We start from the raw sequence: 17,357 nt of genomic DNA, 5'->3' as shown, positions 1-17,357 counted from the left end.
GTCTCCTTTCGGATTAACAGGGTCACGGCGTGAACGGTCCTGACTCAACCCAGTTAATCTGCAGCATGTCCTGGGGATTGGACATTGGGATTGGGAAGAAAATTAGATCATCCAGTAGAGACCCACATAGATATGGGGATAACATGAAAATTCCATGTGGTCAAGAGCACCAAATTATAGGAAGTCATACAGCAAAGGGTGAAGTCCCCTGGGGAATCACACAAGTTCCCCTTTGGTGCTTCGTTCTGGTAGTAAAGCATCCTGGCTCTACGACATTAGATTTTTGACCAACTTTGTTACTTTTACAAAGGAGTTGAATTGTGTTATCATTAAACACAGAGATATTTAAGTATTCTATGAAAGGCTGAAAACAAAACTGCATATTTTTCTAGAATCAAGGTATTAGTCATAGATCGTGCTGCCAGTGTGGATATAATAGAGCTCTCTTTACACTGATTTTGAACATTGTTAGCTTTGTCAAAGAAGAGAGCAACAGAATAGCATCTTGCTTATTTGAAGCTTAAATGGGCCAAATAGCCTAATTCTGCTCCTATGTCTTAGAGTCATAAATAAACTCTTGCCTTTCAAATGTCAAAATTCCCACTGTCATTTAACATCAACAAATGTAACTTGTGAAATAACAGCAAAATCAGAAAATCATGCATACGTCAGAAAATCATGTTTCCTAGGTGAAATTTAGATATGGATATCATCTTACTGAATGTTGGTATGAGGAGGCCTCTGTCGGTCAAGGTTAACCATGGATGTTGTGTTCCAGCTCTCTAGATACGCAAGCCTGGGCAGTACAATACGGAGAGCAAGCTGTTGCCCAAGTAGCAAGCTCCCCTTTTCATGCATCTGATTAACCCAAAGGAATGGCAGACACCGATACTGTTTGGCACTAACAGCATCACAGGAGTTGACTGTCAGTGTTGAACTCAACACAGGGCTGTCTTATCTTAGGGACTCCAGCTGTGGATTTTTCCCTCGGAGTTTACTCTCAAAGCCCTCCCCATGGGTGGGTACAGTTGCAAGGCAGCAAAGGTTTGACATTGGAGTTTTTTGTTCTCTTACGTGAGCTGACAGCCATGGCCGGTGAGCCCCATCTGCCCAAAAGTTTGGCATATGTAAACTATAAAGCATAGGGCTAAAATAAGTTACAGTATATAGGGTTTATATGTATAATTTTGAGGACATCCTATACAGATATACAAAACTTGTTAGTACTTCGTTTTGATATTTCTTGAGAATCTGAATCTGAAAGAATTTTTAGTCAGCCTTTCTATATGTGTCTTGGCCATGCAATTTACAATGATAAACATTTAAATAACCCATTCTTAATTCTTATGATGAAGTTTTGTTATTATACACTATCCTATTGAGTATCATAATGATGCTTTTGCCCATTCTTGTCTGGAAATACATCCTGTTTGTGCTATAAAAGGGAGGAGGGGGAAATGAGCTGAATTATATCGTTCTTGGGTAACTTTTACACAGTGATGGTAATGCAGCCCAAACTCTCCTTCCAGATGAAGTGAGGATTCACTTGTGCTTTTCCAGTTGAGTATATTGCATTTGCTGTTTCCTCTGAATCTAAGGACTTTGGAGAACACTTGCTTGCGTTCAGTCTGCAAATGACTTAACCTTATCATCTACATCAGGAGTTCCCACCCTTTTTCATACCATGGACCATTACCATTAAGCAAGGGGTCTATTGATCCCAGGCCAGGAACCCCTGATCTAGATGTGTGTTACTTTAATTCTCCATCCCATTTACATTCCCATTTCTCTGTCTTTTGGTATTCTACACTATTTCAGCAATTCTTATTGACAGCTTGTGGAAGAGCAAGTCATCTTTCAAACAGACCCATTACAGTCCTCAGGGCTCAACAATGAATTCTATCTTTCCAGCTTGCACCAGATCTAAAGTCATTGACCTCTTACATTAACTTTTTCTTACAGAAGTTAATGCTATTCCTTACTTTACTTACTTACTGCATGTTACGCCACTGGCATTTAGGGCAGCAGTGAAAGTCCTCCATCTCTGGCGGTGTTCAGAGCTTCTTTCATCATGTCAGTAGGTTCTTCTCGGTTTTCATTACTGTCAGTCATGCAAGTCCCTGATGGAGACTCGGGAATACAGTTGTACTCAGATGTCAAAGGATTCTTCATTGCTATTTCCGTAACAATTTTGTTTTCCCAGTCAGCGTTGTTAGCTGTGAGCCGAACCTCCAACCCTATAGGACTGGTGGACCACTCTTAGTCTGGCCTCTACCCTTTGACCTGTTTGGCAAGGGTGGTCCTACCAAGGGCCAAAGCAAAAAGCCCTGACTCCATCCAGCATAGCTTGTCAGGTCATTGAGGTATGCAAGCCTACAAACCGAATGACAAGGTTGTAGGTCCTCTTGGAGGGATCCATTTTTACTGAGTGCTTTAAGAACTTCCATTTCAGAATCTTTATTTTATTCATCGTTCTATTGTATATTCATCTTCTGTTTCATGTAGCTCCTTTGATTAACACCTTCAGCCAAATTACCTTTGCTGAACAACCATTCGCCACGCTTGTGGCCAGCAATATTACAACTTGCATCATTGGGTTTTTCATGATCTCCATCTATGGCTATCTGTGGAGGTGGGGAAGATATTTCCTATGGTGGGGGAGTCCTAAGACCAGCGGACACACTCAAAACAGAAGAATGTCCTTTTAGAACAGAAATGAAGAGAAATCTCTTTGGCCAGAGAGTGGTAGAAGAAGAAGAACAGCCCTTAACTCGGCAGTGGAGTTATCAGGGCACCGTCATGACGGTGTTTCCGTAGCAAGCTATTCTTGTTTTTACAAGGCTGAGTTGCTAGCTCGATGCTTAATCCGACTTGGATTGGAACTCTGGAACCTTTGCTCTGGAGTCCGGCGCTTGTGCCACCAAGTGGGACAAGAGAGTGGTGAATCTGTGGAATTCTTTGCCACAGGTGGCTGTGGAGGCTGAGTTATTGGGTATATTTAATGTATATATTGGTAGATTCTTGATTGGTCAAGGCATGAAGGATATGGGGAGAAGGCAGGTGATTGGGTTCAGAGTGAGAATGGATCAGACATAATGAACTTGCAGAACAGACTTGATGGGCCAAATGGCCTAATTATACTCCTATATCTTACGGTGTTAAAGTTTATCACCACTTTACAACACAAAATATGTTTGATTTCTAATTCTTGATCATCAATCTAAAATGTTAACTCAATTTCTCTACTTTTGATTTGCTGATTATTTAGAGCTCTTCATGTTTTATTTCAGATTTCCAGCATCTATACATTATTTTTAACTTGATTGTATTTTTTATTCATTAACATTCAACAGAAGAAAATCAAGATCCATCTGGTGGTCAGTTGGCAACTGATGAGCAGAACAAATTGAACGATGCTAACCCAGTCCAGTTAGCCCTTAGAAGCAATGAGCAAGCAATCCAAGATTTGTACATTGGGCCCAGTTCTGATGGGGAAGATGACCAAGTTAACAGCAAAGACAATAGCATCCTGTCAGACATGTCTACAATGGATTCATCTCTGAATACAGGTAAAAGATTGATTGTTTGCACTCATCGGCTTAATTCAATGGAGGATATGGATGAGGAATGAAGAAATGTGTGACATTTACCTGTCTGTTTGACTTGTTGTACGATCAGATCTTCCAATGTGTACTGGATAAGATAGCAGGAAGTTTTCCAGACTCCAGCTTATGTTATCCGATGTTTTCGCAGAACTGACCTTGAGGAATTTTTTTTTGCATTACATTTTGGAGGTGCAACACACTGCAGCCTTATTTTGCTCAAGATGAACAGAGTGAATAGTTAAGTACGTTGATGAGGAACCTGTCAAGTGTGTTCTTTTTGCTCCCTGGATGGTGTTGAGTTGAGTGGAGTTAGATTTGCAAGGAATTGAAAGATTTTACACTCAGTGCTGGCTTGGATATGGTAAAACTTTGTAATGAATAATTCCATTTTTGATATTTTCCAGGGAAGACCTTTGATGAAGCAGCTTAAGATAATAAGGCCAAGAACTTTGATTGTGAATAACCCTATGCAGGGGCTGGGATGACTAGCTCCCTTTGTACTGTGTATAGTGCCATCCACTAGAAACTTTTCCCATTATCCTTATTGACTTCTTTTTTGCCCAAGTGTTATTGAAGCTAAATCTGCTTTAACAATAAGGGCAGTCACTTTCCTCTCACCTACTGAATTCAGCTCTTTTGTCTACCTTATTTCAAAGCAGTAATGAACTCTGGTGAGGAGCGGACTCGAAAAAAAATCTAAAGGGAGCATTAGTGAACCGTTTGAACATATTTGGCGATGTTTGACTATGGTACATATTTTAGATGTTAAAGATGCAACTGTACAAGAATAGGTTGTGTAGACTGCAGCCTGTTCTAGAACATGAGTCTTTACTTTTAGTGGGTCCAAAAACTTACTCTATTTGAATGGTAAACACATGGAAATCTACAGATGCTGGAAATTCAAGCAACACCCACAAAAAATGCTGGTGGAACGCAGCAGGCCAGGCAGCATCTATAGGGAGAAGCGCTGTCGATGTTTCGGGCCGAGACCCGTCGTCAGGACTAACTGACAGGAAAGATAGTAAAGATTTGAAAGTAAGAGGGGGAGGGGAAAATGCGAAATGATAGGAGAAGACCGGAGGGGGTGGGCTGAAGCTGAGAACCGGAAAGGTGATTGGCAAAAGGGATACGGAGCTGGAGAAGGGAAAGGATCATGGGACGGGAGGCCTAGGGAGAAAGAAAGGGGGAGGGGAGCCCATCACTCTGCTTGTTCTCCATCTCCCTCTGGTGCCCCCCTCCCCCTTTCTTTCTCCCTAGGCCTCCCGTCCCATGATCCTTTCCCTTCTCCAGCTCCGTATCCCTTTTGCCAATCACCTTTCCGGCTCTCAGCTTCACCCCACCCCCTCCGGTCTTCTCCTATCATTTTGCATTTTTCCCTCCCCCTCCTACTTTCAAATCTCTTACTATCTTTCCTGTCAGTTAGTCCTGATGAAGGGTCTCGGCCCGAAACGTCGACAGCGCTTCTCCCTATAGATGCTGCCTGGCCTGCTGCATTCCACCAGCATTTTTTGTGTGTGTATTTGCATGGTCTTTACTATCTTTTGAATGTTCGTGTTATGCGAATTAAATTCATTCATGACTAGCTTCCGCTATATGGGAAATTTTCCTCACATTTTTTATGGGCTAGTAAAATAAGTTTATATAGGTTGAGCATCCCTTATCTGAAAATCCAAAATCAGAAAACCTCAAATCCAAAATTTTATAGAGCACTGACAATGGGAAGGTTCCCAGGTGCTGTGCAGTTTTCTAGGCACCATAGACAGTTCTGAGAAATGATGTCACATTCCATGAGTGGGACCCTGTTTGGTGCTTATTCTGTGCTCTGAGCTGTGAAGATATTGTTGAAAATGTCAAAAAGGCCCAAGACTACTACTATGGGTAAAAAAGGAAGCATTTACATTTATCTTTATCTCAGAAAGTCAAGTTGTTGGAAAAACTTGACAGCAACATGAGTGTGAAGCATCTCACGGAGGATTATGGTGTTGGAACAACCCTCCAACTATGACCTAATGAAATAGAAGGACAAGCTGTTAAAGTCTTCTGCCGAAAGTAATGAACAGAAGTTAATGAAAAATAGAAAAACACTGCATACTTTATAATGCAGAAAAATAGAAAACACACAAGGATAGTAAGGGATAAAATTGGTCCTCTTGAAGATCAGAGTGGTCGGCTATGTATGGAGCCAAAAGAAATGGGAGAGATATTAAATGGGTTTTTTGCATCTGTATTTACTAAGGAAACTGGAATAGAGTCTATGGAAACAAGGCAAACAGGTAGGGAGGTCATGGAACTTATACAGATTAAAGAGGAGGAGGTGCTTGCTGTTTTGAAGCAAATCAGAGTAGATAAATCCCCAGGACCTGACAGGGTATTCCCTCGGACCTTGAAGGAGACTAGTGTTGAAATTGCAGGGGCCCTGGCAGAAATATTTAAAATGTGGATATCCGTGGGTTAGGTGCCGGAGGATTGGCGGATAGCTCATGTGGTTCCGTTGTTTAAAAAAGGCTCAAAAAGCAAGCCGGGAAATTATAGGCTGGTAAGTTTGACATTGGTAGTAGGTAAATTATTGGAAGGAATACTAAGAGATAGGATCTACAAGTATTTGGATAGACAGAGACTTATTAGAAAAAGTCAGTGTGGCTTTGTGCTTGGTAGGTCATGTTTAACCAATCTATTAGAATTTTTCGAGGAAGTTACCAGGAAAGTGGATGAAGGGAAGGCAGTGGATGTTGTCTACATGGACTTTAGTTAAGGCCTTTGACAAGGTCCCACATGGGAGGGTAGTTAGGAAGATTCAGTCGCTAGGTATTCATGGAGAGGTAGGAAATTGGATTAGACATTGGCTTAATGGAAGAAGCCAGAGAGTGGTAGTGGAGGATTGCTACTCTGAGTGGAGGCCTGTGACAAATGGTGTGCCACAGGGATCAGTGCTGGGTCCATTGTTATTTCTCATCTATATCAATGATATGGATGATAATGTGGCAAATTGGATCAGCAAATTTGCTGATGATACAAAGATTGGCGGTGTAGTGGACAGTGAGGAACGTTTTCAAAGCTTGCAGAGGGATTTGGACCAGTTGGAGGAATGGGCTGGAAAATGGCAGATGGAGTTTAATGCGGACAAGTGTGAGGTATTGCACTTCGGAAGGTCAAACCAAGGTAAATGGTAGGACATTGAGGAGTGCAGTAGAACAGAGGGATCTGGGAGTAGAGATACATAATTCCCTAAAAGTGGCATCACAGGTGGATAGGGTCATAAAGAGAGCTTTTGGTACATTGGCCTTTATAAATCAAAGTATTGAGTATAAGAGATGGAATGTAATGGTGAGGTTGTATAAGACATTGGTGAGACTGAATTTGGAGCATTGTGTGCAGTTTTGGTCACCTACTTACAGGAAGGATATTAATAAGGTTGAAAGAGTGCAGAGAAGGTTTACAAGGAAGTTACTGGGACTTCAGAAACTGAGTTACAGAAAAAAGTTTGAATAGGTTAGGACTTTATTCCCTGGAGCATAGGAGAATGAGGGGTGATTTGATAGAGGTGTATAAAATTATGATGGATATAGAGAGAGTGAATGCAAGCAGGCTTTTTCCCCAAACAGGCTAGGGGAGAAAATAACCAGAGGTCATGGGTTAAGGGTGAAGGGGGAAAATTTTAAAGGGAACATTAGGGGGAGCTTCTTCACGCAGAGAGTGGTGGGAGTGTGGAATGAGCTGCCAGATGTAGTGGTGAATGCGGGCTCACTTTTGACATTTAAGAAAAACTTGGACAGGTATATGGATGAGAGGGGTTTGGAGGGATATGGCCCAGGTGCAGGTCAGTGGGACTAGGCAGAAAAATGGTTCGGCACAGCCAAGAAGGGCCAAAAGGCCTGTTTCTGTGCTGTAATGTTCTATGGTTCTATGGTGTAAAGGTTCTACACTTGTGAAAAATGAAGATCTTGCTCATGTATTGAAAGAGTGGATTCATCAGCTTTGGAGTGAACATATGCCACTTATGCCGATCATGAAACAAGTAAAGATCTATCACATAAAACTGAAAATGGAAGGTAATTGTGAATATTCAGCAGGCTGGTTGCAGACATTTAAGAAAAGGCATGACATTAAATTTTTAAAGATTTGAGGTGATAAAGTGTCTTCAGATCACGAAGCAGCAGAGAAATTGAAGGGCTAGAGCAGCGTGCGTTCATAACAGAACAAGAAATCATGCTATTTTAAAGAAACCCTTGTTAATGAAGCAGATGAAAATAGTCATCCAGCACAGTGCTTCCTCATCCCAAGGGCATCTGCTTCCACGTCCCTCAACTGCTTCAGACGTTTCACTTCACAATGCCGTTAACGATGACAGACCCTCTGCCTTATGTTTCTCAGACCTGAGGTTGTGTTTGGTACTGCATTTATCTTTTGTTGTACGTGAAGATCATCACACTTTTTTAAATTACAAAACATATTGTGCATGAAATCTGAATTTCATCTCCACCTAAAATCCCATGTTCCAGTGTGTAGGTTTTAGCAAATAAAACAGTGGAGATGCTTTATGTTTAAGACAACCTAGAACAACTCATTTACTGTACTCCAAAACCTAAACACAAAATGTGGCATCCAAACTTCATGTAATTATGTAATCACATCAGACCAGCCTCTTAAAGTGAACCCCAACTGAATGTCGGTGGTTGTGAATTACTTAAGTTTCCACCAATTACGTTACCCTACAAGTGTAACATGACCAGCATCATTATTGCATTAAAAATAAAATGTCAACTTTTTCACAGTTTTCATTCTATTTACCTGTAATTAAATTCACTCTTGCTTTTATACCTTACATAAAACCAAAAAAAAAGTGAAATACAAATGCATTGTAATGTTATGGATATTATTTTGAAGTTGTATGAGACATTGGTGAGGCCTAATTTGTAGTATTGTTTGCAACTTTGGTCACCTACCTACAGGAAAGATGTGTATAAGGTTGAAAAAGTACAAAGAAAACTTATTTTCCTGTTTGTGATAAGTGGAATCTTCTTCACTCAGAGGGTCGTGAGAGTGTGGAATGAGCTGCCAGCACAAGTGGTGTATGTGAGCTTGACTTCAACATTTAAGAGAAGTTTGGATAGGTACATGGATGGTAGGGGTATGGAGAGCTATGGTCCTGGTGCAAGTCAATGGGAGTAAGCAGTTTAAATGGTTTAGTATGGACTAGATGGGCTGATGGGCCTCTTTCTGTGCTGTACTTCTCTATGATTAATCAAAATACAGTACCATAGGTGGAAACTGAAAGACTGCAGTTGTTTGTTGTTGTTCAACAGCTGATTCAGGTATTCTCCTGATGCTTTAGTAATCTTAAACTCATTATACTTTCATTATATTAATGGTACTTCATAATTTTTACTGCGTGATGAACAAGTGTAAGACGAAGGCTGCTTACCAGTAGCATATACATTCAGAGTCGGGATTGGTCGCGATGCCAAACGGCCACTGACTGTCCACCTGACCGGCCAAGGTAGTGATAGCTTACCACTCCGATGGTTCAACGTACACATTATCGTTTCATGCACAAAGTTATTAATAATTATATTAAACTACCTTCAGGGTATACGTATAAGCTGTATATGTAATGCAAATGGATTTTTGTTTAGACCTGAGTCCCATCCCCAAACTATCTCATTATATAGCTGCAAATATTCCAAAATCCAGACAAAATCTGGAATCTGAAACACTTCTGGCCCCAAGCATTTCAGATAAGGAGTGCTCAACCTGTATTTAGGATTTATATTTTGATACCTAATTTACTTTCTCCTGGGTATTAATTTTACTTTGTTTAGAACGAGTTAAGCATTAAAGGCAATCTGCAGATTATGACTGTGCTCCATTGCTGAATAAGATGGAAATGAACAAAAACGGTGTGTGGGAGAGGATCGCAGAAACAGCTGTGATGGTAGAGTGAGCCAGCCTCACTGGCTCAGTGAATGAGTCAATCTGCTGAGTTTTCAGCTCGGCTTGACTCAATACCTGATTGTTGCAGTTCAGGGTGGTGGGGGAAGAAGAACACATGGGAACATACTGTTTTCACCTGGTAGAAGATGCCTGTTGTCTTGCAGTGGCCAGCAAACCTATTCCCATTCATCTTGAATATTGTCGCATATGTACCGGCTGTCCGTGAGTCTGGCATTCACAATCTCAGTGGACCTATATTAGAAAACATTTACTCAGCTTTGTCAGTGTGGTAATAATGCATTTCTTCTTGCAAAGTAAGAATATTTCTTGGAGCTTCTGATGTTGAAGTTAGTTGACAAAAGTAGCCAGGTGTTGCAACTTCATTTTCTGGAGAATTTCCCTGTAGATTTTGGGATAATAGTGGAATTTAGTTATTTGTGCTGCAGGACCAAATTCATACAAAATTTTCATTTGTTATGAAGAAAAACATAAGTTTTTTTTCTGGAATTCCTTTAATTGTTTAGTTTTCTTGCAGAAAGCTACAACAAAAGAATGTCATGGAAAATAATGAAGTGGGATGGAAGCAGGATGAACAGATGACATTGTTAATCGATCTCCATTGGCATAATGTGTGTACCATAGTTCATGTTAACTACTTGCCTACTGCCTGTTACACCACTAGCGTTTAGGGCAGCAATGAAGGTCCTCCATCTCTGGTGGTGGTCAGGGTTTCCTTCATCGTGTCAGTAGCTCTTTTTTCACTACTGTCATTCATGCAAGTTCCAGGGGGAGACTCAGGAATACTGATGCACTCAGACATGGAAGGATTCTTCATTGCTGTCTCTATAACAATTTTGTTTTACCAGTGCTGAACCTGGAGGACTGGTGGATCACTCTTAGTCTGGCCTCTAACCTTTGAACTGTTTGACATAGGTGACCCTACCCAAGAGCCAAAGCATCAAGACCTGACTCCAGCCAGCATAGCTCTCTGGGTCATTGAGGCATGCAAGCCTCCAAACCATGGCAAGGTTGTGGTCCTCTTGGAGGATAGCTCGCTTCAACTAGATGATTATTCATTCAAAAGGTTTTTTAAAAATTTGAGTAAATTTATTCTTTCAGAGGTTTGTTGAGTAATTATGCATTCTATGGAGATTTTGATGTCAGTTTATTGAGTCCCAATAGGAAGTAAAGCTGAAAGGCTTTCCTGCTCTGAAAGTACATATGTGCAAATTTTAGAGGGGACATATTGAGCAATCTCAGATGTTAACCTTTAGTTTTGAAGATTTGAAGCAATTATTGACCATATGGGTGTGCTATGAAGAATCTTAACACGTCGAAAGATAGAAGAGAAAGAAGGATAATGAGACGCCTGCTCATTTTCCTACCTAGTTCCAACTTTGTTTTGGATGGTAGTGCTGTCAGTAATTTGCAAGTTTTGTAACATTCTTCATCTAAAACAGGGGTTCCCAACTTTTTTTACATCATAGATCCCTACTATTAACCGAGGAGTCCTTGGGTTGGGTACCCCAGATCTAAAAGAATTATTCTTACTGCTACTTCTGCATTATCAAATGTGAGAGTGCCAATCATTAGCAGAGAATTCCCACTACAATATCAAATCTTTTATAATAGTCTCATGTTTGTAAATCACAGAACAATTTAAATAATTTGAGTTTCTAATTAACAGTTACCATTAAATAAACCACTTAATCTAGCATTTCTTGCAACAAGCTATTCTCAAAAAAAATAAAAGTAATTAATAATAGTGTATAACCTGTAATATAATCATCATGGAGAAATTAATGGCGCTAATAATTTCTTCAGATGATATTTGAAAAGACGCTTGCTCAGATTTTTTCACACTACACTATAGGGACTGTTACATTTGTATGAACCATATTATACTTGGAGAGAATTATCTCATTAGTTGGTGCAAGAATTCAGATTATTGAAGTCCAAAGTATTTATCAAGTATGTCCCAAATTTATTTTCCACTATTAATTTTTCACCTTACTGAGTTCCTACCACACTGCTCTTGACTGAATGTGAGAAGTAAATTGTAAATATTAACAATCAGCTGGTGGCTGATAATGTTTTGCTTGAATGTAAAAGAGAACATTATAAGGTGTGGGAATTTACAGACATAATTAAACAACTGTTTCACAATATAGCTCTTCCAGCTGCTGCCACCCATGAGGTTACTACTCTATCGCCTTACTGGAAAGTGATATTGCCCATTAATTGGTTCAGCCTTTTGAAAAGCTGCAAAATATTATACTTCCTTCTCTCATTCCCACCTTACATGGCAGTGCCAGTCTAAAATGTCGACTGCTTATTCATTTCCATAGATGCTGCCTGACCTGCTGAGTTCCTCCAGCATTTTGTGTGTGTTGGTTTGGATTCCCAGCATCTCTGGACTTTCTTCTGTTTAACATATTATTCTTCCACCTCTCATTCACACCTTCCATGGCAGTGCCGGTCACGCAATGAAAGGTGGTTCATTCATCTGACCCGATGAAGGGTCTTGGCCGAAAATGTTGACTTGTTTAATCTTTTCCATAGATGCTGCCTGGCCTGCTGAGTTGCTCCAGCATTTTCTGTTGTTGCGATGGAAAATAGTTTTCTGGACCTCAGGCTGTCCTGGATGGCAAATTGCATTGTGGTGGTGGGAATTTTGCATTGATGGGCACAAGGGAAACTTCCAAAATCATGAGAATCCAGGTATTTTTGTTACTGTCAGGAAGGAAAAAAAATTATCTCAATATGTTGGAGTTTTTTCAAACTTGAGATTAGGGACATGCACGCATACACATGCATGCTGATCGCTTCTGATCTTATGCAGAAGGAAAAGGTGGTATGGCACTGCTTCCTCTGCCTATTAGTTAATGAGTAATTTACTCTTCGTTGGATACATTTACTATCATTTGTGCCAGCCAATTAGTAAATAGTACATTAAGTAGACAACTGATAAATATAAAGTTTATTCCAAAACAGCTCCATTGGCAGAAGGGATTCTCAGCTCAGTTCCCTATTCCAGATCAAAAATGTCAAAGATCACAGTGTCACAGCTGATCCATGCAGCATTTGATGACTTGAAAAATGTGTTATACGCTACTGCACAAAACATCCATTGTGGAAGATAGCCAAGAGGTTAGCAGCTTTTTACAAATGATTTTAGAGTTTCACTAGTAAAATATTACTCTTAATTAAAAGTTAGGTTAGTATTAAATATTATTTTCTTACTTTCAGTGCAATGCCAATGTTGGTAAAATACAGTATTCATATTTGAAATGGTATAATTAATTGGAATGGAAATCGGTACAAGTTGGGTATGATATTGTTCCAGCATCCATCATCATCATCATGAGCAACACACACAATGTGCTGGAGGAGCTTAGCAGGTCAGGCAGCATCTATGGGTGGGAAAATACAGTTGGTGTTTCTGGCTGAGATCCTTCCTGGGTTTTCTCATCCATTGATGCTGCCTGACCTGCTGAGTTCCTTCTACACATTGTGTGGGTCGCTCTAGATTTCCAGCATCTGCAGTCCCTCATGCATCCATCATCATCAACATCATGTGCCATGTCCTGTGACATGGGTGATCATGGTCTCATGACCATGATTGTTCTTAGCCAGTTTTTCTATAAAGGGGTTTGCCTTTGTCTTCGTCTGGGCAGTGTCTTTACAAGACAGGTGACCCCAGCCATTTTCAGCATCCACATTACCAGGAAAACAGTTTAAGCTTTTTTTAATATAAGTATGTGTTATGTTAATTTCAGTAAAAGTTTTGGTGATCTTTGATTTTAATCAGTGTCTCCAACTCTGGCTATTTTACTATAACTAGTACTTCGATGAAGACAGTGAATGATGTACTTCAAAAATTTAGCCACTGATGTACTGTAGTACAACAATGTTGCAATCTCCCAAGATGATAATGGCAAGATTACATTATTATAAGAAGTATGAGTTGAGAGAAAAGTGTTGACAAGACTTTTAGGATAATTCCCTCATTTCTTAATAATCACCTGAAAGAGCAGGGTAGGCCTTAGTTTAACATTTCAACTGAAATATAGCAGAACTCCTTAAGGACTACACCAGAGGATCAGCCTTGAATTTAGTGCTCAGTTATCTGGCATAGAATATTAAAAAACTTCTGTAATTGACACTATTATGTCTGAGCTCAAGGAACCTGGTTTCAATTCTGACCACCCCCCAGAGCTTTTTGTGTAGGGTTTGCGTGTTTCCCCTGTCTATGTACATTTCCCCCTAATGTTCTTGTTTCTTTTCATATCTGAAACCTATCTGAAAAGCCTAGGTAGAGTGGATGAGAAGAGGATGTTTCATATGGTGGGGAGTCTAAGACTAGAGGTCACAGCCTCAGAAGGCAGGGATGTCCACTTAGAATGGATATGAGGAATTTCTTTAGCCAGAGAGTAGTGATTCTGTGGAATTCATTGTCACAGGTGGCTGTAGAGGCCAAGTCATTGAGTATATTTAAGGCAGAGATTCTTGATTAGTCAGAGCTTGAAGGAATACGGGAAGAAGGCAGGACACTGGGGCTGAGAGGAGAATGGATCAGCCATGATGAAATGGCAGAGCAGACTTGATGGGTCAAATGGCCTAATTCTGCTCCTCTTATCTTATGGTGTTAATGTACGAATAAACAATTCCACGCAGGAAGAAATGGCAACCACTAGAGTAGGCAGATACAGACAAGTTGTGGCAACAGAAGCTTCTAAAGAGCTTTTGGGCATGTATCTGAAAGGCAGGAAATAAACACAGTCTTATGAAAAATTGTACTGACAGGTCAATTAATGATTGTAATTCGTTCCTTGGTGTAGGTTAGATGACAAAGGGTCAGAAAGAGGAAATTAGGCATATGAAAGAGCAGAGAATAGATGGCATCCTGCTGGATTATAGTTCAGATATGCCCAGCCTCGATTTTTCTGATTCAGCAATCATCTGATGCCAACTGAGTGCTGTCGCCATTGTCACTGTCAGATATTTCAGTCCACACATGAAGTCGAGGGTACTTTTCGCACAGAAGGAAAAGTGATTGTCTACTGAAGGGTTGCTGATTCACTAATATATTATTTGTGCTACTGCAAGATTTTAATTTCATGAAATAAGAAGTTTATGAGGGGCATAATTTTAAATATTTGGAAGAACAGATTAACACATTCTCATGGTACTTTTTCTTTTGCTTGCAATTTTACCTTCACATATTTTTGCTTTAGCCTGCCGTTCTGGTTCTTGGTAGTTTTGGTATGGCATGTCCAGAAATTGATGGCATTCTGGATCAGGGAGAGACCTTTGTTCCTGGGAAAGCTACGCGCTTTCTTCTGGTGTTGCTGGCCCACCTTGGCATCCACTGGTAACATGGGCCTTGCCCTGCTCTGTGGTTGCGGTTGTGGCTGCTGTAGGTTACTGATTTCACTCTGGGAGTGCTTATGAAAGTACGCCCTTTTTTTCTGGCTCCTAACTGATGGTCGGAAAAGAAAATTACTTCCTGTGTCATTAATGTCCTACCATTCTCCCAACTCCTCCTTCACATCCTCCCTTTTGCTTATTCTGCACTTTCTCCTCATTATGCAATTTCCTGTCATTCTGTATTTTACCCATATTTTGGAACAGTTGATTTGTGCTAAGCTGCCAACAAATAATAATAATCCTTCAGTTTATACTACTGGGGGTTCTTCCTCATCACACTGCACTCCAAAATGACAGGGCAGGTGTCAGGTTACTGTTCCATCCTGCCTGAATTCACGTTCTAGATTTCATTCCAAGTCTAGATACTTCAGAGGTTCACTGTGCACAAATTAATATCCTTAGCAATGGATATGCATAATTCACAGTTCAAAGTAAATTTATTATCATAGTGGATATATGTCACCAAATACAACCCTAGGATTCATTTTCTTGTGAGCATACTCAAAAAATCTATAGAATAATAACCATTACCAAATCAATGAAAGACTACTGAACTTGGGCATTCAACAATAATGAAGATAGCAAAGTGTGCAAATATAAAAAGAAAGAAATAATAAATAAATAAACAAACAAACAAGCAAGCAATAAATATCCTGAACATGAGATGAAGAATCCTGGAAAGTTTTTGGGAACATTTCAGTGAAGGGGCAAATGAAGTTGAGTGAAGGTTTCCCCCACTGGTTCAAGAACCTGATGGTAGAGGGGTAATAACTGTTCCTGAACCTTACAAATTCACCTTATAGAAGTGATTGCACACCCAATGCATTTTTCTTGTCAATGTTCCTTTGGTGTGACCCTACATATTCAGTCCCCTTGCTGTGTTTCACAGTCAGTAGCCAAAGTCTAGTGTCAGTAATTCAGTGAACTGGAAACTGATACTTTGATAATCAACATTGCTTTACAATTAAGTTTCGTTTATCAATTTCAGAGTAATACTCCAAAGAAACGAGGAAATGCGTTTCCTTTTGGACTGTTCATGGGATATTCGTTTGCATTATATTATGTGCCATACATTTTTATTTCAGTTAACTTCCTTTTTGAGATCTTGGACATTTTTGCAGTTCCATTTAGTCCATTTATAGATTGAAGCCTACAGTTACAGTAAGGGCAGTCTCTACAGTTCAGAAGTTGTATGTGTTCTCTACATTTAATTTTTTGAAGTGACCTTGATTCTGTACAAGTCCCCAGATAAATTCTTACTGGGAGCCCTTAATTCAATGTTTGTGGCAAATACAGGGAGTTGGTAAAAACCGACTAAGCTTTAGGATATTTGTTTTCTTGTGGTTAGGATTGGATATATATTCTTGGAGAAAATAACTTCCTTCGTATAGAATTTATTATTGATTAACCCAGGATAAATAATGATCTACTTTGAAGTAATTTAGTATTTTATCACAACAGTTTGTTTATCCATTACGTGCCGTGTCATATGACATGATTTTCATGGTCTTACCATGACCATGATTGTTCTTGGCATATTTTTCCACAGAAGTGGTTTCCCTTTGCTGCCAACTGGGCAGTGTCTTTACAAGACGGGTTGACCCCAGCCATTATCAATACTCTTCGGAGATTGTCTGTATGGTGCCAGTGGTCGCATAACCAGGATTGTGATATGCACCAGTTGCTCATACGCCTCATGAGACCCTGATTGGGAAGTAAGCAGGTGCTACACCTTGTCCAAGGGTGACCTGCAGGCTAGCAATGGAAGGAATGCTTTACACCTCCTTTGATGCAGACATGCAGTATCTCCACCCACCATCCTACCCACAACTGTATTTATATATAAAGTGTCCACAGTATTAGTAAGGACCATATTAATGTGAAGTCCACCAGAAAAAGAAAACTTGCTTTGATTGGTTCTGTCTGATATAGTTGTCATATAATCACCCTTTTGCATAACTTTGTTGTTCATTTTCTTCTTTAACCACTTGCACTTTGCTGACTAAGTTTCTTTTACAATGCCTTCAGCTGCAGTATTAAGAGAAGATACAATTGAACAGGAAAAGGAGCTAACAACAGTTGAAAACTGTAATTTTTACCAAAGAACAGAGAAGGGAGCATGTAGCTCAAGAAATCCACATTAACCTCCCAGTAAACAATCCCATTGTTCCATTCCCCCTTTCCTTATTTTCCCACAGCACAATTCATACTTTTTCACACCTGACCTTTTCCACTAGTCCACATGAAGGGTTTATCTGTATCAGCAAATTAATCTACCTGCCTGCTTTCAGGGTGTGTGATTTGAATTTTACTTCTGAAAGTGGGCTTTTTTTCTCTTTTTGTCTGTTCTGTACTTGCAGTGGGTGGCAGTGTGGAGATATGCCCCTACCA

General features: G+C 39.9%; 1 protein-coding gene across 1 annotated transcript in view; it reads left to right on the top strand.

Moving 5' to 3' along the window:
• The window catches only part of ifih1 (interferon induced with helicase C domain 1), a 117,831-nt gene that overhangs the window by 27,015 nt on the left and 73,459 nt on the right, over positions 1 to 17,357 (top strand). The window contains exon 3 of the mRNA XM_073047417.1: positions 3,354 to 3,569. Coding sequence (XP_072903518.1) covers positions 3,354 to 3,569 — 216 coding nt within the window. The remainder of the gene's footprint in view (positions 1 to 3,353; positions 3,570 to 17,357) is intronic.

The sequence above is a fragment of the Hemitrygon akajei genome, chromosome 5 (genome assembly GCF_048418815.1).
Source record: "Hemitrygon akajei chromosome 5, sHemAka1.3, whole genome shotgun sequence".
Taxonomy (NCBI): Eukaryota; Metazoa; Chordata; class Chondrichthyes; order Myliobatiformes; family Dasyatidae; genus Hemitrygon; species Hemitrygon akajei.
This window is presented reverse-complemented; position numbering and strand designations above follow the sequence as displayed.